General features: G+C 50.0%; 1 protein-coding gene across 1 annotated transcript in view; it reads right to left on the reverse strand.

The window, feature by feature from the left end:
- LOC115501729 (multidrug and toxin extrusion protein 1-like) overlaps positions 1-22,164 on the reverse strand; it is a 30,287-nt gene that overhangs the window by 2,478 nt on the left and 5,645 nt on the right. Inside the window, exons 5-15 of the mRNA XM_030296888.1 lie at positions 20,841-20,885; positions 17,589-17,686; positions 17,242-17,339; positions 17,023-17,136; positions 16,872-16,939; positions 15,455-15,563; positions 15,260-15,335; positions 11,948-12,017; positions 11,304-11,436; positions 1,059-1,153; positions 272-356 (exon numbers count right to left, since the gene is read on the reverse strand). Of these exons, the coding sequence (XP_030152748.1) occupies positions 272-356; positions 1,059-1,153; positions 11,304-11,436; positions 11,948-12,017; positions 15,260-15,335; positions 15,455-15,563; positions 16,872-16,939; positions 17,023-17,136; positions 17,242-17,339; positions 17,589-17,686; positions 20,841-20,885 (991 nt within the window). The remainder of the gene's footprint in view (positions 1-271; positions 357-1,058; positions 1,154-11,303; positions 11,437-11,947; positions 12,018-15,259; positions 15,336-15,454; positions 15,564-16,871; positions 16,940-17,022; positions 17,137-17,241; positions 17,340-17,588; positions 17,687-20,840; positions 20,886-22,164) is intronic.

Here is a 22,164-nt window from a genome sequence, read left to right on the forward strand (position 1 = left end):
CAGCTTCCAAGATAAGGTCAACGCACAGGATCACCGATTATTAGAGATCCCTTTGGAATGCTTACGTGAGTACCGTTAAGTCAGCCAAGGAACTGGCAACCTGCAGTGTACCTAAAATTGAGTGTTGCGTGACTTTATCATTTGTCCCTGAAACTTTATTTCCCGGGTTCGGGGGGCGCTCATGGCAGCAAATCTAGTGGTGTCCCACAAATGGCCCCTCCTGGACCACCTGGGCAGGCCTGTTTCCAAGAGGTGAGAGTTTATTCCATACCTATGTTCTGATAGACTGCAGGCTGGGCCACAGACTGGGTCCTAGTCCGGGCCACATTTAGTCTCACATTGGCATGTACCCGAGCCTAGAAAATGAAACTCAAAGTCAATCCACAAAGCATTATTTACCACCGTTATAAATAAAACATTTGACTTGACTACTACCCAGTTTAGGAAAAACCAAGCCATTCTCTGTAACTGACATGTAAGGGGACCTTCTCTGGTTCCCAAGTATGGAATCATCTTTCAGGATGACTGACATAAGGTCAATGGTGGGGGGGGAAAGGGATCAATGGAAAAGCACTAGGGGGAAGGCTGGGCCCAAGTTCAGGGGATTCTCCCCTTTTTCCTTCATTTTTGTTTTATCTACCATCTGTTTTCAGACCCCACATTGACCCTAGCAAGCTGGAGACACTCTGTGTGCAGGTATCTTAATGAAATATTTTGGGATCATAAAAAACAGTATCAGGATAAATTGGCTGGCATCCCTCCTTTCTTTCCAGTTTCAAATCTTGTCCTCAAACTGATTTTTCAGGCACATAGGTGGTAGCCTGGCTTGGGATACGAGGAGGAAAGGAACCCCTATTTTTCTGTTTGATAAATAAACAAAAGGGAAATGGGTAACTGCAGGGGTATCTGGCCCTTAGCATGTGAAATAAAGGCAGTTGAAACAACAACAAAGCATTGGTGATAAAAGGGGAAAGAACCTTACAAATGAGAGGGAGAGAGCCTGAACAGATTGTTTTCTAGGAGAGGAACTTTTATGGGCCAGCAATGAACATAGTTACCTCTTCACAGGCTTTCTTCCAGTTTAGCTGAGAAATAAAGATGAAAAAACACAGACACTGCGTGATCACACAGATAATGATCCCTGACCACAGACCTAGAAGTGGAAATATTTAATAGAGGTTAATTCCATGGAAAACAGGGCACCCCTGGGAAGTATGTGCCTCCTGTCTCACTTTGAGAATCTGCTTTCACGGCTGCAGTGGAGCCCACAGTGATCCAGACATCCCCTTCCTGCTCTCCTTTGGTTTCCAGAAGGTTCTGAGAGGCCCAGGGCTCCCTGTGGTCACTGCCCAGTGCTCTGGGTCTCAGAACTGATGTTTAGACGCTCTTTTTGGCCTTTGTGATCCTAATACTTTGCTAGTAAGAGACATGCAGATTATAAGGAAATGAAATTCCCAAGACAGACTACTTCCTGTCTCTAAGAGTGCTATGCTTCTGAACAGCTATGGCCTATTTTCCTCAAAAAGGACTAACGTTTTCAAAATGCACAAGTCACCAGCCATGTTAAGTTCCCTCCCTTGGCACTTCCTACAGGCTTACTGGCTTTGGACACAGACTTCCAGAGCTCCTGGGACAAGGTTTTCCGCAGAGAGATGATCACAGAGAGGCTGAGGGAGAACAGAACACAGGAAAAGCCTCGTGGATCTCAAGGTACCATCGCACTCTACCTAGTAAACCCACACGGGACACAGAGAGAGACCCCAAGTGAGAAGGGTTTCTTTGGTCAACAGTGAAGTAATGGCAGAATCAGAAAAGCCAACGGGCGCTGTGAGGAACTGAATATGCAAACAGCCAACGGGCAGACCATATGTAAAAACAAAACTCTAGGGGCGCCTGGGCGGCTCAGTCGGTTGAAAGGCTGACTCCGGCTCAGGTCATGATCTCATGGTTCATGGGTTCAAGCCCCACGTCAGGCTTTGCATTGACAGCATGGAGCTACCTGCTTCCAATTCTCTGTCTCCCTCCCTCTCTGCCCCTCCCCGATTCACACACTGTCTCTCTCTCTCTCAAAAATAAATAAATATTAAAAAAAAAAAAAAAAATAGAGCTCTGATCCACAGCCTACAGCAATCTGTCCAGAAACCAAGCCCTTACCTACAATAAACCCGAAAAGCCAGTTGGTTACATGTCAAACTCTGGGAATAATCCAGGGTGCTACATAAGAACTTCTGCAAGAACTGACCCAAAATGGCCAGGACTTGATCGATAATTGACACGTTCCCTAAGTTCTGTCCCTGCTTCCAACTTAGGGCCAACCAGAGAAAAGCAAACACGCCCTCCCCCCGGCCCCCACCAATCCCACAGGATGCCCCGATTCCCTTGTTAGCCCGCCTCCGGCTTCCCCGGGACATGAGGGCACACCTGAGACCTCTCTTAGTTTCCCTGTAGAGTTCTCCCACCCCTCTGCCCGCCTCTGGGTCTCTGCCCAAACTCCGGTGGTGGTGGCTGACTCCCTTGCTAGAGCAAACTCAGAATAATGGCCTTTGTTTTTCGCATTTGGTTGGTCTCCACGTCCACAGCTCATCATGGAGGCGCCACAAGACCTGGCCTACACTGCCTAACACCACGGACCCCAGCCTCCAACCCGATGTGGTACCCACAGAGGCCCCATGTGCCTGTCGGCCTGTGGCGTGTGCAGTCCTTGACGATGTGAGTTCGGGCCAGGCCTGCACCCCAATCTCTTTACAATGAGCTCCTCGGCTCAGTACCCAGGTTTTGTCCCTGGTTCCCATTCGTTTGGCATCTTGGGTGGAATCAGGCCATTCCTTTTCATCCCTTTTGCTGTGTTTTGTGGTGCTGTGTAAAGTGTTGTCTGTCACAGAGGGACAGTTAGAGGCCAGAACCCAGGCACAGGCCCTAGAAGCCTGCCGCGTGTGCTGATCTCACGGACCCACGAGGAGTTTGTGGTTCTCAACCCAACTGGCATCCACTGGGGCAGACTTTTCTGCAGGTCACCACTAAGACCAGATGAGGCTCTCCTGTCACAGTTTTGTGTCCTGAGGCCTTGGCTTTGATCCAGGGAGCTTTCTTTTTGGGTTTCCGCCCGCCCGTTCTAAGCCCCTTCTAACCGCCGTGTGGGCGTCAGAGAAGGTGCTCGATGTCACAACCCTTTCATCTCCTTTTGTCAATGAGAAAACTAACACTGAAATTGGAAAGCGAAGATGAACACAGAACTTGGTAGGAAACATAACCCCTTCGCTGACCTACAACACATGGGAGGACCATTTTGAAAAACGACTTTGGGACAAAAATGAGCCAAGACCCCAAGTCTCTTTGGGACCTGCGAGAGAGACAGCTGGATGGCCGCCCCCCGCCCCCACCCCGGCCAACCTCCAACTACAAGGACACTTGCAGATACTGTAAACAGAAGGGATGCCAGGAAGGGAAAACCCAAGACCAAGAAAACTCTCTCGTTTCAGGTCAGTGAGTGCTTGCGGAAGGCAAAATCACCCACTATCCCGCCAGGCCCTTCAACACTCCAGGTGAATTCACCGTAAATAGAGACGGCCATCCTCATCAATGCCTGTCGGATGCCCCGCTTTCTACAAGCAGCCCCGGCACCTTACCCAACCTCTGTGTCAGGGTACACATACTGCACAGGTGGTTGGTATTTCAAGTGACCCGCAGGTTTTCCCAATCTCCCAGTCTTCCCCCCGCCCCAAGTTTATTTATTTATTTTGAGAGAGACAGAGAGCACAAGCCGGGGAGAGGGAGAGAGAAAAAAATCCCAAGCAGGCTCTGCACTGTCAGCGCAGAGCCCGACGCGGGGCTCAAAACTCACGAACCGCAAGATCATGACCTCAGCCGAAAGCAAGAGTCAGACGCTTCAGGTTCCGTGCTGAGAGCTCAGCCTGGAGCCTGCTTCGGATTCTGTGTCTCCCTCTCTCTCTCTCTCTCTGCCCACCCCACCCTCACTCTCGCTCTGTCGATCAAAAATAAAGAAGCATTTAAAAACTTTAAAAAAAAGAGGCACTAATCCGACTGAGCCACCCAGGCACCCCTGCCAATTATCCCAGTCTTTAACCGTAACCCTGGAGCCCTTGACTGAGAAGCGCAGCTTCCTGCTCGGTGCTACCACCCCTGCAAATTTCACAGGGGGAGCCTTCCTCTGCAGGCGGAACCGTGATATCAAATGCATACCAGAGATCTGAGCGGACTCCTCTATTTACGGTCAAATTCGGTCTGCTCGGGGTGCACACCTAGCTTCCTATATTTGACACAGACCCCAGACAAGGACCTTGACACTATGCCTGACACTCCATGGCCTTGGTTACTGTACTGACACAGCCAAAGGATTGGAGCAGGACCCCTAAAAGTTCAGACTGCTCCTACCAAGTGTTACCTAAACTTCCCCAGCATCCCTTGAAGGCAAATGAAGGGATTCAAACCTAGCGCTGGAAAGTCACACCCAGAGGTCTTTCCATACCCTGGACTGGCCCTTAGAACTGTCACAAAAAAAAAAAAAAAAAAAAAAGTCAAATGCACGAGGATATCTTTACTCAAGACTTCAGGGCCATCAACAAAATTGTTATCCCTCGTTCACCACAAATACCTGACCCAGTAACCATCCTGACATCAACCCCTCCTGAAGCCACTCACTTTACTGTAGTGATGAGTCTTTGTTCTGCTCTGTTCAGCGAGCCTCTACATGGGGACAGCCGATACCCCTTTCCTTCACCAGCCGAGGAAAACAGTGTGTCTGCACAGTCACGGGCTAGGAGGGCCACTGAATCCCCCCCACCCCCCTCAATTTTTCTCAGTTCCTTAATCGAGAATTTTAAAAATCGGGGCACCTGGGTGGCTCAGTCCGTTGACTACCTGACTCAATTTTGGCTCACGTTAGGATCCCAGGGTCGTGGTCTGGAGCCCTGCATCAGGCTCCGTCCTTGCTGGGGATTCTCTCGCTCTCCCTCTGCCCCTCTCCCCACTTGCACTCCCTCGCTCTAAAATTAAAAAAATTTTTTTTTCTAATTTAAAAAAGAATTTTAAAAATGTACATTTCCCTTGTGATTCTTTTTTTTTCCTTTTTTTTAAATCACAGCAGGATTCATTCATTCATTCGACAGGAAGAAAGCACGTGAGCGAGGGAGAGGGGCAGAGGGAGAGGAAGATCATCTTTTTTTTTTCCACCTCTTGAGAGAGAGGGCACAAGTAAGCAAGAGGCAGAGAGATAGGGAGAGAGAGAGAGATCCCATGACAGGCAGAGAGGGCGAGAAGAGAGAGAAGTGGGACTCGCCTGAAGCAGGGCTCAAACTCACCCAAAGTGGGGTTCGAGCTCGCCCTCTGAGGGACTCGAACTCACAAACCGTGAGATCGTGACCTGAGCCGAAGTCAGATGCTTAACCAACTGAGCCACCCAGGCGCCCTCTTGTGATTCATTTCTGATACATGATGCATCAGCACTCCTACTTTGTGCGGAGAATGAGGAAGTGCACGTAAAACATTCTGTTTTCTTGTTCTCAGCCTTGGCAGAAAAGAGACATCGTTTCAAAAGCACAATCACAATTCTGCCACAACACAGTTCATTTAGGGTACGACCTATGCAGGATTTCTGGGTTTAACTGGATATTGCAGACCACGGGAGCCAAATTTTTCTGAGCTTGCAACACCTCTCTATGAATCGACTTGTCCATAGAGACAGACCCTGTGCTCAGGAGGCCCCAACACGAACAGGCTTCTGAAACCTAGAAGGCTCCTCAGCAGGCCTCCTTCCCACCCAGGCATCCCCAACTACAAAAAACTACTTTGTCTCTCTGTGCCCATAATCTCAAAGTTCATGAGTTCGAGCCCTGTGTTGGGGTCTGTGCCGACAGCTCAGAGCCTGGAGCCTGCTCTGGATTCTGTGTCTCCCTCTCTCTCTCTCTCTCTCTGCCCCTCCCCTGCTCATGCTGTGTCTCTCTCTCAAAAATAAATAAACTTTAAAGAAAAATAATAAAACAATAAAATATTAGACTGCAGTCCTCTACCCGAGGTAAAACATCAGCCCAGATGGCAAACCCTACTGTGATTCCCAAAGTATGTCACCAGCAAAGACCAGAGACTAGACATATATGCGGATGGCAGACTGATGATGTGGGAGAAGCCCCTGCCTGATGTGGGGCTGTTCTGGAAACAGAGAGGGTTTCTCACCTCTGCCGGAGCCCCTATCACAGATAGAAAGCAAGTGAAGAAACCTTTAAACTCACTTCTGTCTTCCAGAGAGGCAGCCATTGTAAAGACGGAGACCCACAGAGAACAAGAGAATGCAGAACCCAAAAGGAGACCCTCGCAGATCATTGAGCCAAGCAAGCCACTTTAACCAGGTTCTGGTCCTGTCCGAGCCCTCAAAAGATAGATCTCTGGAGGGTTCAAAGAGGCCCTTGTAAAAGACCAGTGTTTAGCCTCCGGTTTTGAAAAGACGAATGGAAAACACATCTGGTTGCACACCCATCACTCAGGGAATCTCTGGCACCATCAAGATGGCCACTCAATAGCACAAGATGATTTCAAATGGATGTTAGCGAAGTTTCTCCACGAAACTATTCATCATCATCACAGAGTAGACGGGTTGCTTAGCATCTGAAATCAACATTGGTGGGGAAACTTTAAAAAAAATAGCTGAGGTTTTTTTCAGGCCATGTGTCGCTCGTCACCAACATAATCCTGGAGAAACCGTGAAGGTCGACGTGGCCGGGAACCAGGCCTCAAGGGACCTTTGAACACCAACAGATGGATTTTGTCCAGCTTGTATCCTCCGTAGGATTTAAATACGTTTTAGTTACCGGTTGTCTATTTTCAGGATAGATGACGCATTTCCTTGCTGAAAAGCTACAGCCCTTGCCATCACTAAAAAGCTGCCTGACTTTGTATTTCCAACCTGATGTCTCAGGTTTTATAGGTCTCAGATGGCAAGTTTTATACCAAGGGACTGATGCACGTGCTTTATGGGAGCCATATAAAAGAACTCTGTAAAATATTACTCCTTACTCAAAAAACTATGCTGTCCTCATCACCCACAATCTTCTGGAAAAGTAGAAAGGACCAATGTCATCCTTAAACTCATCCTTAAATTCTGAAAGAATTAGGACACCGGAAGGCCTGTGTCTAGGGATTTCACCGCCAATACCAGCCTGACCACATTGATGGGCTACGTGCAAAATATCACCAGGGTCCTACCGCCAACAGCTTAAGGCTGCCTTCCCACAACATCTTCCTAAACAGCTTCTCCACCATCTTTAGCCAGAAGATTTCATCTACTGGAAGAGAGAGCAGGGAAAACTGCTCCTGAACCTGTTGGAAGGGACCTTTTCAATGGTTGTGACGCTGGTTGGTTGCATTTTTTCCCCAGTCTTGAATGGTTCTGCACAATCGCTCACCATGATGGTCATCATGACGGTACAACATCAAGGAGCTCAAGAAGATCTTGCAATACAGTTGACTATGAAGATGACTGTACAATCCCCAAGTGGTAAGACCTGGCTCCCTAGCTTTCCCTGAATTCCCCTTGTCTCTAATTTTCCCTGAAAAAGAGGAGACTGAGACACTGAATATACGATGGCCACATCATATATCAAAGTAGAACTCTGACCCACAACCTGCAGCAACAGAGCCAGGAAAACCCCTTATCCACAATAAACAACCGAAAAGCCAGCCTGTTCCACATCAGACTTGCAGAAGGCCAGATAGCTATCCCTAGGGACACTCCAGGACGCTAAACAGTAACTTCTGCAACAGCGGACCCAAAATGGCCAGGATTTGACTTAAGAACTGACAGCTTCCCTAATTTTTGTCCCTGCTTCCCACTCAGCACCAAGCAGAGAAAAGCAAACACGCACCCCTGACCAATTGCACAGGATGCCCCACGTCTACTTGGCCTGCTTCCAGCTTCCCCAGGCCACCGGCGTCCATCAGGGGACACCCGAAGCGTGCCCCTTTCCCCCCCACCCCCGCCACAAAACCTTCCCAACTCCTCTGACTGCCTTTGGATCTCTGCCAGAACTCCACTGATGCTGGCCCCGGCCTTGCTACAGCAAGCTCAGAATTAACGGCCTTTGCTTTTCCTATTTGGTTGGTCCACAGCCATCTAGATCTGGATAAGGGCAAGGTGGCCAGACTGGGCTCGTGACTGACAGTTGCAGGTAGCCAGACTTGGCGCAGAGTTTACAGTTCTGCTCCCATCGACACCAGTCACCCTCGTATCACGTTTCAGGTGCGATCAGCCCGATGTTTACTTTTATTTATTTACTTATTTATTTTCATGTTTATTTTTGAGAGAGAGAAAGAGAGAGAGCACTCACGGGAAGGGCAGAGAGAGGGGGAGACAGAGGATCTGAAGCAGGCTCCACGCTGATAGCAGCGTGAGATCATGACCCGAGCCAAAGTTGGACACTCAACTGACTGAGCTACCCAGGCGCTCCCAGCCCAATATCTAGAAGAGTAAAGTTGATGACCACCTGCCATTCCTATAATGGACTAATAAAACCAAATACATACAGGATGGCTTTCTCTTCCAAATCCAGCTGTGCCCAAGCCACAAAAACTACAAGCTTACCCTAACCACCCTAAACAGGAAATAACCAGCTATCTCCAGCTGTAATTGGAAAGTTACGAGTTAGAGTTCCAGGAATTTCACCCCACACCATTTAAAAGACTTCTGTTTGACTCAACCCCGGAACCCCGAAACACGATGATGATCAGAATCCCCTAGGCAAGACCCAGGAATATGTGTATTCGAAAAGCCTCACAGGGAGTTATGATGGACTTTATGTTTTGCTGGAGCTGCCCAGGAGAACTTGTCACATTCTGATGCGCCTCTGAGCACCCTGTGTAGATATACTGCACACCCTACAAAGCGGGACACAACATTCAAGCCAGTTAGTGTTACACTTTTTTTTCTCGAAGAGGTGGGTGGCAGAGATTGGCTACAGTCTTCTCGCGGAACCCTCAGCTCCCCAGAGTTCCCAGCATGTTTTAAATTGAGACATAACTGACCTGTTAGTTTCAAGCGTGCAACACAATGATTCAACGTGTGTGTATATGTTGTGAAATGATCACCGCGATAAATCTAATTATATGTCGCCACACACAGCTGCAAAGTTCTTTTTCTTACAGTGAGAACTTTTAAGATCTACTCCCTTGCCAACCTTCAAGCAAGTAATAACAGTATTAACAACTGTAGCTGCCATATTGTGCATTCCCAATCCCCAGGACTTACTTTATAACTGGAAGTTTGCACCACAGCATTTTTTTTTAATGTTTAATGTTTTAATTTATTTTTCAGAGAGAGAGAGAGACAGACAAAGAGACAGAGCATGAGCAGGGGAGGGGCAGAGAGAGAGGGAGACCCAGAATCCAAAGCAGGCTCCAGGCTCCAAGATGTCAGCACAGAGCCCGATGCGGAGCTCAAACTCACGAACTGTGAGATCAAGACCTGAGCCGAAGTTGGACACTTAACCAACTGAGCGACCTAGGTGCCCCACCACGGCATTTCTTTTAAGTGATTTTTTTTTTTTAACATTTTATTTATTTTTGAGAGACAGAGAGAGACAGGGCATGAGCGGGGGAGGGGCAGAGAGAGAGAGACACAGAATCCGAAGCAGGCTGCAGGCTCTGGGCAAGCTGTCAGCATAGAGCCTGATGCGGGGCTTGAACCCACAAACTGTGAGATCATGACCTGAGCCGAAGTCGGACGCTCAACCGACTGAGCCACCCAGGTGCCTCTCTTTTAAGTGATTCTTAACTCCCTCTGCTTTGCACATCCTAGAGATGCTTCTGTCAAATGAACAGCACTGGGAACACAGATCTGTATTTTTAAGTGGATCCCTCTCATGTTTCCCTTAGCTATGCCACTGGCAAATCCAAAATATGAATAATGTCAGAAACTCAGCTAAATAATTTTCTGCACCATGATGAAAGCCCAGTGAACTTTGCATTGGCAACTCCATTCTTTGAACATCTCCCGTATTTTTCATTAAAATATTATTCAACTGGAGAACAATGCGCAGCATAACGGGATGGGAAGTTCACGCCAGGTATCAGATGACTTCTCACTGGTCCCCCGCCAGCCAAGTACTGATGGGTAAAAATGAGCCATGCTTAAATCTGTCACCACTTCACCCAAAGATAAAGTGTTCAGGTTTTAACATCATCATGCATTAAACCACCAGTGTATTCCAAATTATTTTAGAAATCAAAGCTGGGCAGTCATTTGTTTCTATACTTCAAAAAATTTTTTAAATGTTTTGAGAGAGAGACAGAGCACAAGCAAGGGAGAGGCAGAGAGAGAGGGAGACACAGAATCCGAAGCAGGCTCCAGGCTCTAAGCTGTCAGCACAGAGCCCGACGTGGGGCTCGAACTCATGAACCGCGAGATCATGACCTGAGCGGAAGTTGGATGCTTAGCCCACTGAGCCACCCAAGCGCCCCTCTCTATGTTTTTAAAGGTTAGCATGGATTATTAAGTCCTTTCCTCCAAGTGTGGCAAGGGGATAAAGAGTCCCCTCACACCCCTGTGCCTGCCTTCTGTGCTGTTCACACACATCACACCCATGGCCTTCTGGGGAGACCTGCAAGGCACAAGGCTTACAAGGTCGTACCAGGAGGGAGGTGGGGGCAACAGAATGGCAATGAAGGGGACGTTGAGAACACAGCTCTAAGGGCTGCATGGGCTGACACAGGAGCCATGCTCTAGGATGTATACGGCTACCATGGCTGCTGCCGGAAGTTCTGTAAGAATCACGCCAAGGCTGACCCATGGCTTCCCCTGCCTCAGCCCAAACACTCCAGTGGGGCCAGTTTATGATGGCCACAACCAGTCCTGCAGACTCACTCTCCGGGTCTCACCATACAAGCGCTTCTACCAAAGGACAGAACCGGGGCCACAAAAAGCACGCTTCTCAAAGCTTCCTCGGCACTCCTGCTCTCACCAACTCTGAGGACGTGAGAACTTGATGGCACAGGGCAGGGAGAGGAGTAGAAAGGTCACCCTGCTCTAGTCAAGCGTGTCAGTCTGAAAAGCAGGCCCGGCTGGGCAAGAGGGGCATGAACTTGCAGTCCCGGGCCCCTGGCTACCTGCTGTCCACTCTGTGCTTCTCTCTGACAGGGCACAGAACAAACATGCAAAAGTTTCAAAGTTCCAGGGCCAAGTCTCAAAAAAAAAAAAAAAAAAAAAAAAAAAAGAAAGAAAAGAAAAAAGCTTCCATGCTCCAACAGTCATTTCCAGGCCCCATGAGTAACAGATCTGCCTGCCCGTGGTTAATGCTTACCAAGCACTTTCAGTCTGGCCAGGAACATGAGCGAGATCCCGACAGGGAGACCAACCACATAATACCCGACGGCATTGACCATGGCCCCAGCCTTCTGGTTGCCACTTCCCCGCAGGATGCCACCACTTGTGCACTGTAGGCAGAAAACATCCATCAGTGAGAACACTGCTGAGGCTTCTGAAAGACTCCTGTCCCCAGGCACCTCCCATCCCGGGGCGGGGGCGGGGCTCGGACTTAAAATCCGTGATCACGTGCCAGTGTTCTTATCAAGCGAGTATGACAAAAACGTTCGGTATTACCTACCTGCCCCATCCCAGTTGCTCTTTCCTTCTCTTTTTGCCTTTTTAATTTTTTGTTTTTAATGTTTATTCGTTTTTGAGAGACAGGGAGAGAGCAGGGGAGGGGCAGAGAGAGAGGGAGACACAGAACACGAAGCAGACTCCAGGCTCTGAAATGTCAGCACAGAGCCCGACTTGGGGCTCGAACCCACGAGCAGTGAGATCATGACCTGAGCCGAAGTCAGACGCTTGACCCACTGAGCCGCCCAGGCACCCCCAACTGCTCTTTTCAGTTTGAATGTACCACCATCAGAAGAAACGTGTAGATCATAAAGGGGCTTGAAAGGAATACTGCGTAACACTTACAGCAAGACCTTCGAACACATGGGAAACGGCACAGATCGGAATCACCTCAGCGACCAGAGCCACGATTTCTCTGTTAGGAAAAGAAAGCACGTCGTTATCAGGAGGAGACAGATGTGTGGCTCAGGTGATGGCACTTGGCCTCTTGTGTAAAACTGGAGGGGCTCACGCGTTCCAGCCAACACCCGATTCGTGGACATTCCTACGGTTTCTTGGCCCGTAGAGGAAACCAACCCTACATTGCATCGAATCACTTCCAGAAGGAATATATAGTCCAACTGGTTGATGGAAACAATTGCATGAGATGATGTGGTGCTCCACTGCCCACAAAAAAATAAAATTTGGATTATAATGCCACCCTCTTTTCATGTTTATTTTTGAGAGAGAGTGTGCAAGCACATGTGAGCAGTTGAGGGGCAGGGAGAGAGGATCCAAAGCGGGCCCTGCACTGACAGCGTCTCGAGAGCTTGATGTGGGGCTCGAACCCACGAACCGTGAGATCATGAGCCGAAGTCAGATGCTTAACCGACTGAGCCACCCAGGCGCCCCAATGCCATCCTTCTTTGAACATGATTCCACACATATCTCAGTGTGTCTGGATGGAGTAGAACAGAGTGGTTACAGTTCTCTCTGTGGAACCCAGGTTGGCATGTTACAAAGGCCATAGAGACAGTTTACAGAATTATCCTTGGTTCCTAGAGGTAGTCCCTAACCTCTACAGCTAGAGACTTTGATTTTAACACCTACACTTCTAGAAAATGCTGCCACTGACCCAGGAAGGCAAAAAAATCCATCATACTCTTGAGTGATGAACAAACAGGCCTAGATCACTGTCTGGCAATAAATATTTGTTGAATAAATTAAGAAATCAGGAAACCCAGCACTGAACAAGGTGGTCACTCTCCTCCCCCTCTAAAAACAGGACAGAAATACAGTTCACTATTCAAATTGGATTTCATTTCTTGAATAGGTAACATCTGCCAATGGTTAAAAGAAATCAAGCCATGCAAAAAGAATATCGAGAAAAATCTTACTTCCACTCTGTTCCCAGCCCACCCATTGCCACCTCCCTGCTGACTGGGCAACAATCCTGAATACTGTCTGTACTTTTCCAGTACAAATACAGTCTTCTGTTCCCCTTCTAGAAACTGTTAGCTCATGTTCTAGCATTCTCTACGTGACCTTCTACAACTTGGCTTTTCCAACATACTCACTTTTATATCCCATCAAAATATATTGTCTTTTATGTGCTGCTGAATTCTGTCCACTAATATTTTAGTTTTGATTTTAGAACTGATATTACTAAGTGAGATTGGCCTGCAACTTTCTCTTTTACTGTACAAACTTTGTCAGATTTCGGTACCAATGTTATTTTTGCTTCCAAAACAGAATGCGGACATTTCCCTTTTTGTGGTCTCTGGTACAGTTCGACAGCACTGGAATGACATTTTCGAGGTTTTATAAAATTCTCCACGGGAATCCTCAGGGATTAGTGCTTTTTCAAATTTTAAAATAAACTTTTCTTATTTCTTCAAAGGAAATCGGTCCAGTTAGACCTTTTACGTTTTCCAAGATAAGTTTTGGTAAATTATTTTCCTAGAAAGTTATTTATTCCTTCCAGATTAAAAAAAAAATTTTTTTTTAATGTTTATTCATTTTCTGAGAGAAAGAGACAAAGTGCAAGGGAAGGAGGGGCAGGGAGAGAGGGAGACACAGAATCGGAGGCAGGCTCCAGGCTCCGAACTGTCAGCACAGAGCCTGACGCGGGGCTCGAACTCACGAACCGTGAGATCATGACCTGAGCTGACGTCAGATACTGAACTGACTGAGCCACTCAGACGCCCCTATGTTCCTTCCAGGTTTTTTAAATTTACTTTCAAAAGTCATGCAAACTCGTCTCTCACGGTTTAAAAAAAATTACTGTTTTTTAGTAACTTCCTCCTTTATTACTTTGCGTCGAGGGGTTCTCTCTCTTCTCCCTCTCTGCTAACGTTAGGTTCCGTGTCCTTGTTAGAATCTGTGTCACCAATCCTGCCAGTTTCAGCTGATCCTGGTCAGCTCATAAATAATTTGACGTCGTGAGTTTTCTCGGGTCTCCCAATACCACCAAAGATATGGTTCCTGGGCCCTTTTGTTCTTCGTGTTTTCTTCCTGCCCCGCATGGTTTCCGGAAGTGGACAGACTCAGAAGCAAACGTCTGCCACGTGCCTCCTGAAACCATCAGCGCAGGATACACATCCGGTAACGACCGTTCTGATTCCCTTGCAGGAAAACGAGCATGATTTCCGGCTGCCCTTCTGCTTCCTTGGAAGCGAGGGACACTTAAACATCCTATTTCCCCACAGCAACATGGCGGAGGCTTCAAGGGGACAACCCGACATCAGAAGTCAAAAGGCAACCCCAAAAAGATACCCAAGGAATGAACGGCGGAGGGCAGTCCTGTCCACCACCTGCTCGTTAAACCCGTGAAGGAAAAGTCAACGTTGCCTTTTGTAAACTGCTGATAGAAGAAACCCAAGTCAGAAGTATCCTTGCGACATGCCCACACCAGCCAGCCTCACTGATGAAAGCAACCAACCCAAACAGGACCCGCAAACCACACAGGAGATCCATCCCTTACACGAATTCGTCTCAGTGATCGATCTGATCATGTGATTTTTTGAGACAGCTCTTCAGGGAGATTTTAGCTTCGGTTCGAACTGACCAATATATTCCACGACTTGTATCTACCAGGAACTTGGGGGCCAGATTCTGAGCTACCAAGAGGATTCTTATCACTGGGAGCAAAATAACTGAAAATGTAATCAATGGTACCAAAAAGGGGTCTCCTTTTCTAAAATACACACCTATCCTGACCACCTGCAGCACGTATCACCAATAAATTGCCCAATAAATTGGCATTCTGGATGATAAATTAGTTCCTACATCTGATCAGTTCTTCCCAGGAAACATCAGTGAGGTTTTTTTTTCCTTTTTTTATGTTTGTTTATTTTTGAGAGTGAGACAGACAGAGCACGAGTGGGAGAGAGGCAGAGAGAACGGGAGACACAGAATCTGAAGTGTCCTTTAGGCTCTGAGCTGTCAGCACAGAGCCCAATGTGGAGCTCGAACTCATGGACCGTGAGATCATGAACTTTTTGGCCACTTAACCGACCGAGCCACCCAGGTGCCCCCAGTGAGTTTCTGATCTTACAAATGGCTCAGGGACCCTCCAAGATGCAACACCCCCAGGATGCCTCCCAGTGTGAAGGCATCCATCTACCCAACAATTTCTTTACCGCAAATTTTGCATTTCAAGAAAATGTCCACACTCACCGGTCGCTAGTGAAAATGTACCCCACCAGATCCTTAAAAATTAACAACAGGACGCAGAAGGTTATAGCAAAGACTCCTGGAGGTAAAAACAGCAGAGAAACAACCAGTGAGAAAGGAGATCTGCAGGGCACCAGGAGGCTGGGCTTCCCGGGCACAGACCACTTGGGTGAGTCAATGACTGAAGACTCTAAGCACCTGTGACCAGCAAGGCGACAGTTGAGGACTTCTTGGCCTGCTCGATGTCTCCAGCGCCCAGCGCATTCCCTACCCGGATACTGGTGGCCACACTGAAGCCTGAAGGTATCTAAAATGAAAAGCAGACATACCGTAACGAAAAGGGAAGAGTGAGCAGGGAGCAGAGAAGTCCCTGCCTCTTGGCTCGGTTCTCAGCCCAACCGTGCACCTTCCCCAGGGAACAGGGACCCGAGAGATCATGGCATACACCTCAGTGGTAAAACCTGGTCCTAAAAGTTCTGAGAAAACAAATTTGCAACCTCCCATTTGCCTAGCCGAGTGCCCCCAGGCTGATGGGAATCTCCATCGCATACTGGGCTTTTGGGCAAGGCTTCTAAGGTGTGCAAGGGAGGGTCCCGCACAATCGTGTTCCTCCTCTGCGTGCAGAGGACGGACTGCCAGGAGCCCAGGGGAAGTCTGTTCTGAAAGACCATCAAGGGATCAAGTTTAGAAAACAGAATCCCAAAACGGCGACCTTTCCCCTTCCCTGGAGCGTCGGGTAAAAAGGAACCTTAAGGAAACACAAAGATCCACACCCAAGCTCATCCCAGTCAATGCGGCTCCTCACGCCATGAACCTAGCGCCATCACCCTTTGCGCCCCCGACCTGTCCCCAGGCATCTATCTGTGTTGTGACAACCGGAAAAGATTCTTCATGTCTGCCAAGTGTGCAAATCAAATCAAGTCTTTCAGATCCGGGGGGTGCCTGGCTGGTGTCTGACTCTTGATTTCGGCTCGGGTCACGTTCTCACGGTTCATGGGACCGAGCCCCACGTCAGGCTCTGCACTGACAGCAAGAATTCCGCTTGGAATTCTCTCTCACCCTCTTTTTCTCTGTCCCTCCCTTATTTGCATGCCCTCTCTCTCTACACAAATAAAGAAGCTTAAGCAAAAATCTTTCAGATCCGAACAATGCTAGGACGTGCAAACTGCCCAGAGCTCACCGGAAAGACCCCACCATTCCAGATGGGCCCTGCCTGGCTCTACGATGAAATTTTACTCTCGTGTATCGTTTCACAGGTTACTAACGGGATGAATGCCTACGCTCATTCTTTGGATTCTTTTCTTTTTATTTAAAAAAAAAATTTTTTTTAACGTTTATTTATTTTTGAGAGAGAGAGAGAGAGAGAGAGAGAGAGAGAGAGGGAAAGAGAGAGAGAATGAACGGGGGAGGGGCAGAGAGAGAGGGAGACACAGACTCGGAAGCAGGCTCCAGGCTCCGAGCCATCAGCCCAGAGCCCAACTCGGGGCTCGAACTCACGGACCGTGACCTGAGCTGAAGTCGGCCGCTTAACCGACTGAGCCACCCAGGCGCCCCTTTGGGCTCTTTTCAAGAGAACCATCTAGCACCCCCACACGACCGGCTCCCGGACACTCACCATGTACAAAATGACGGTCACTTCATACACCACGGACTGGGCTCCCAGCTCCACCATGCCGAGGATACCTGGTGGAGAGAGGCAGCTGACACCGTGCTTCCGGACGGGGCCCGTGCCCACGCCAGCCATCGCCACCTGTCCCTGCACTGACCGCTCAGTAGGCTCCCGATCTCGTAGGCCCACCACTCAATGCACAGCATGAGCATGCCGGGGAAGGCCAGGTCGAAGAAGCCGGCCCAGTCATGCAGACACTCAAGGGACCACCCTGCAGCAGGGACAGAGACACATCACCAACACACGGGCCACTGGGCTGGAGCTCAACCCGAGACAAGACCCACGTCCGAGCTGGAAAACGAACAGCAGACTTTACCTCCCCAGATATCTTGGTGCAGTTTCCTCCAGAGGATGTACAGGAAGAGGAGCAGCACGAGGGTGAACTGGGAAATGGTATTTGCCAGTGCCGACCCCCTGGAAGGAACGTTCCCAGTGAGGGCAGGTGCCTGTCCATCGTGCGGGGACTCCCGTGGCAGCCCTAAACGCATCTTCTTTCCGGAGCAGCCTCGCGGTCCGTCCCTGACCGTGCTTTCCAGAGCGGCCCAGGGAGGGGACCCCCACCGGGACACACAACCAAGTAGAGGTCCCCCCCGCCACCCTGCCCTGGAAAAGCCTCAGGCAGGTCCCCCCCTGCCTCCCATCCCCAGAATCAGCTGGACTCACATCACCCCGAGATCCAGTTGATAGAGAAACAGATAGTTGATGAGGGCGTTGACAAGATTGGCGACAACTCCGGTGAGGATCTGGGGCAGTATGATTCCCTGAAACGAGGAGAGACCGCACCGCGTGCTGGAGACCAGGGAGCAGGGTGGTCACTTCCTCCCCAAATGCACACGCGCCACAGGCATAGCACGAGGACCCAACCGGATGCCTGTCCTTGCTGCTCCTGGCCTCCTACCTCCCCCCTCCCTCCTCCTCCCCTCCTCCCCCGCCTGGAGGCGTGAAACACAGGGACGTGGGCAGGAGAGGGCCCGGCAACAGACAGGCAGGACCGCCAAGTGGTTCGCCTACCAGAGCACAAGGACTGGCCGAGACGGAGTATAAACAAATCACCTTCCACACTGGACAGGGGGTGACCAACTCAGCACTCTTTCAACCAAATGGAAGTTCGGAACACTGATCTAAGATGACCTCACAAAGCTGGGGCGTGGGAAGGACTCCATCCCACCCGGCTCTGCTTACAAGTACAGGGCAGAGAAGTCCGGGCTGTTTGGCATCTTAATCTAAGACTTCAGGAGGGAGAGGAAAACGACACGGGCTGGAGACGTACAAGGCATCAGGGGATCAGAATCGCAGACGCGATGAGGCCGGCTGCTTCTCCCACCTGCAAGGTGTCACCCCGGCCCCTCGTCTGAACGCCTACTGCTTCCTCACCCTCTGACAAACCTGCTTCTCTGAAATCACGGACCCTGTGACGTTTCGCCGTGTGAAGTCGTTACCGGTGAAAATAAAAGATCCCTCTCCTGCCTGGGGGATTGAAGTCACTCTCACACCCCAAAGCAGCAGCCTCGATTTTCCAGCTCAGGGGCAGAGCTTCTCACGGATTTCTGGACACAGCAATCCGCATCTATCTGAGCTCTCTCTGGTCCCCAAGGAGAGAGGACGTGGGTCCACTTTGCAGGGTGGACCTGGCATTGATCCCTCCTCTGCTTTGCTCTGAGCCTACCAAAACGTGGCTTCCCCTGCACTGCACCTAAACTCCATCCATCAGAATCATATGATAACTCTCCCCCGCCCTTGCTGGGGGAGAACCACACTCCTCTGATCCAGCCACACTATGGTCCACCATGCTGAGTATTTGTCTCAAGTGGTCTCCTGGTCAGGGACCAGGACAAGGATCGTGGCCAACCACTTATGTGGGTCACTTATTTATCAGGCAACCCTGTTTATTAGTTTTTAGCAAAGGAGGCAGGGGACCACACAAGCCTTTCGGGTAGAGAGAGCAGAAGTAGCATGGGGTGAGGCTGGCCCTGGGAAGGACTGGCAGCAGGGAAATTTGCTAAGATGCTACGGAAGTATCCGCCGAAGGATAAGGGAAGAAGAAGAGAGGAACTGAGGCTGGAGGTTGGAGAGAGGCAGGACCACAGGACCATCAGTGACCGGACGTAAGAGTGAAGGAAAAGATAGAGAGCCACATGAGGGCAGGTTCCCCAGAGATAAGGTGTTCGAGGCCCCTAACTGGGAAGGAAGGCAGGCAAGTGGAGAGGCAGGCCTGGGGGATGAGAAGGTCAAGTGCGCAACATGCATGCGCCTCCTAGAGGCAACATTCCAGACTGGCGACTAGAGCTATAAATGGGGGAGCCCTGGGCACACAGATGGAAAGAAAAAACACGCAAGAGACAGCTTCCCTCAGAGGAAGGTCAGCAGAAGCCAGTGGGGTCGCCTTGTCTACCTCTCTCCCACCCGGAAGTCTAAGCAACCCCCCGGTTTTCTCTGGGGCTCCTTCCACCCTCCCCAACTGTATTAACTTTGCCCCCAGACCAGCTGCACACTCACATATCCTACGCTCACAGAAGGGCTGGGCCCCAAGACGGAAACTGGGTTAAATGCAACTCCCTCCCTCTCCAGAGATCCCTGCAGACAAGGAGTCATTTCGTTCTACAGGATCCGCCCCAGTGTTACGATTCCCATTGCTTCTGTAGGGCATCCTTTCTCATCACAGACCTGCAGCATCTTTTGTTGGGACCACGTCCATAACTCTCCTCTCTTCCCCTAGCAATCGGTTCCCCACCAGCTGAAATCCACAGCAGAGAACCAAGGCTGAGCCTGGGCCAGCCCACCTCTCTGATTCTGTCATCCACTGTGCCCCTCCATCCATGCCGTGGCCACCGTGCTCCCACGTCCCGGTGACCAGAACCCCTTGGGAACCCCGGGTAGTCTCCAAACCCAGTTCAAGTCTCTCGGCCCCTCTCAGCTGCAGGCTCCTCTTTGTAGGTCTCTGCAGGTCCCTCAGAGTATCTGAGAGAGGGGTTTTCACTCCCAGTGTCCTCGCTGGGCCAAACTGGACCCTGTGACTAGGAGCCCCCATGCTGGCTGGGAGCCTGGCAGTCAGGGAGAAAGCCCGAGCATCTAACGCCTCCGCGTGGCTTCAGACGAGGCCACGGGCTGGCAGTGGACAGACAGGCCAGCGCTCAGTCGTGCAGACTTCTGCCCCTTTCCAGACCCTTCAAGTGTATCATCCTTACGCTGACGGGAGACTCGGAAGCTGTTTTTGTCCACAGGGTAATACCTTAAATTTAAGAACATTAAATAAACGGAAAACCTCCTCCCTTCTCTCTCCCCTCCCTTGTGCCCTCGGTCGCACGTGCCCTGGAGAGCCCGCCCGGGACCCTCATTTCCCTGGATTCCTCTGGAAGGAAATCAAGGGTCCCACATACGCTGGCATCGTAAATCCACGCCTACCGAACCAGGGCAGCCGTCACACAGCTTTGGCCCCTGCTGCTGGTCACAGTTTTCCCTGACGTATTACGACGTGGGCCTTCACGCCCCACTGAGGAGAGCCGGGCCTTTCAGACAGGCTGAGAGGAGCTGAGAGGTTGGCTCCCTGGAGCCTGCCCGGCGCCCTCTGGGGGACACAGGCACACACCCTTCACTTCCAGAGAGCCAGGTAACAGCATGGAGCCAAAGAACGCTAGTGCTACCCCTGATCCTGCCAATGACAATATTTCCAAGGGGGAATCAGATAAGAATGTTCCAGAGCCAACAAGTACATACCCTTCCCTTGATTTCACTTCGTAAACTTCTCCACACCGAAGTCCTGAGTGCACCACACGGGGAAACGTATTTCGGTGGCCCCCAGCAGGTGAGGTTCCCCACCCCGTTATCCATGAGTGTTTTCAGGGCCCCGATCCCCGAAAGCCATAAACTCCCATGAACCGCCCCCCCCCCCAAAGAAAAAAGGAGAGTCTACATTACCTGATTGAGCAAAAATTTAACTTGTAACGTGTAAATAAAGATTGCCTACAAGAGAAGAAGAAACGAATGTTAACATCTTGGCCTTGCCATGCAGCAAGGAGCTGGGAGCCGTGGCTTGGCTGCCCTCTGCTCCCCCGTGGACCCGCAGAGGCATGCCGTCTCAGAAGGGGACAGGGACAGGGGGCGGGAGCCGAGGTGTCTAGGGCCAGGGCGTTCCCAACATCTCTTATGGATGAACAGCATCCAAGGGACCCCAGGGCCTGGGAGAGCAGTTTCCTTGGGAGTATGACAAGGAGCCTTCTGGAGGACAGTGGGGCTGTAAAGGAGGCCCCTGGGCAAACTCTAGGGGGGGGGGCACCCCTTTTATAGACCAAGTAACAGTCCTATTTGGTGGCATAACTAAATAATACGGAACTTTATCTTTTTTTAACGTTTTCAGAAATTTATTTTGAGAGAGCGTGCACACATGCACATGGGGGAGGGGCAGAGAAAGATCGGGAAAGAGAGACCCCCCCCCCCCCAGCAGGCCCTGCACTGTCAGCACAGAACCTGACTCGGGGCTCAATCCCACAAACCATGAGCTCGTGAGCCGAGCAGAAACCAAGGGTTGGGTGCTTAACCAACCGGGCCACCCAGACACCCCGAGAACATTAAACTTTAAAGGCTTCGGGGTAAATTAAAAGCCACAATGCCAACTGTGACGGCAGACGGCTACTTTCAAGGGCTGAATTACAGCCATCCAAATTCGTATGTTGAAGACGTAACCCCCAACGTGGCTGTATTTGGGGAGTCTTTAAAGAGGTGATTACGTGAACGTGAGGCCATTAGCGTGAGCTCTAACCCAACAGGACTGAGGTCCTTATAAGAAGACAAGAGACACCGCAGCTGCACCCACACAGGGGGATGGCCGCGAGAAGAGGCAGCCAAGCAGGAGGTGGTCTGCAAGCCAAGGAGAGGCCTCCAAGGGTATCAACCCCGCAACACCTTGATCTCGGACTTTGCAGCTTCCAGTAGTGTGAGAAAACGTTTAAGCCATCCAGTCTGCGGCGTGTTGTCAGGGCAGTGCAAACAAACCCACGCAGCCCCGCCGTCCCAACGGAGTAAAATAATTTTAATTGTTCACTGACCGCGAGCTTCTGTGTCAGACGTGAACATACACTTAGGGTTGTGTGTGATCACACTCAGCAAGGAAAAAAAAAAAATCTAAAGGTTTAGAGTGAGGCCCTAAGGAGTTCTGACATGGGAGAGAATTTACCCTTATCTAAAAGAAGAAAAAAGAAAAAAAAAAAAAAAAAGGCTGAACTCCTTTCCGCAGAGGATATCC

This window comes from Lynx canadensis, chromosome E1, assembly GCF_007474595.2.
Source record: "Lynx canadensis isolate LIC74 chromosome E1, mLynCan4.pri.v2, whole genome shotgun sequence".
NCBI lineage: Eukaryota > Metazoa > Chordata > Mammalia > Carnivora > Felidae > Lynx > Lynx canadensis.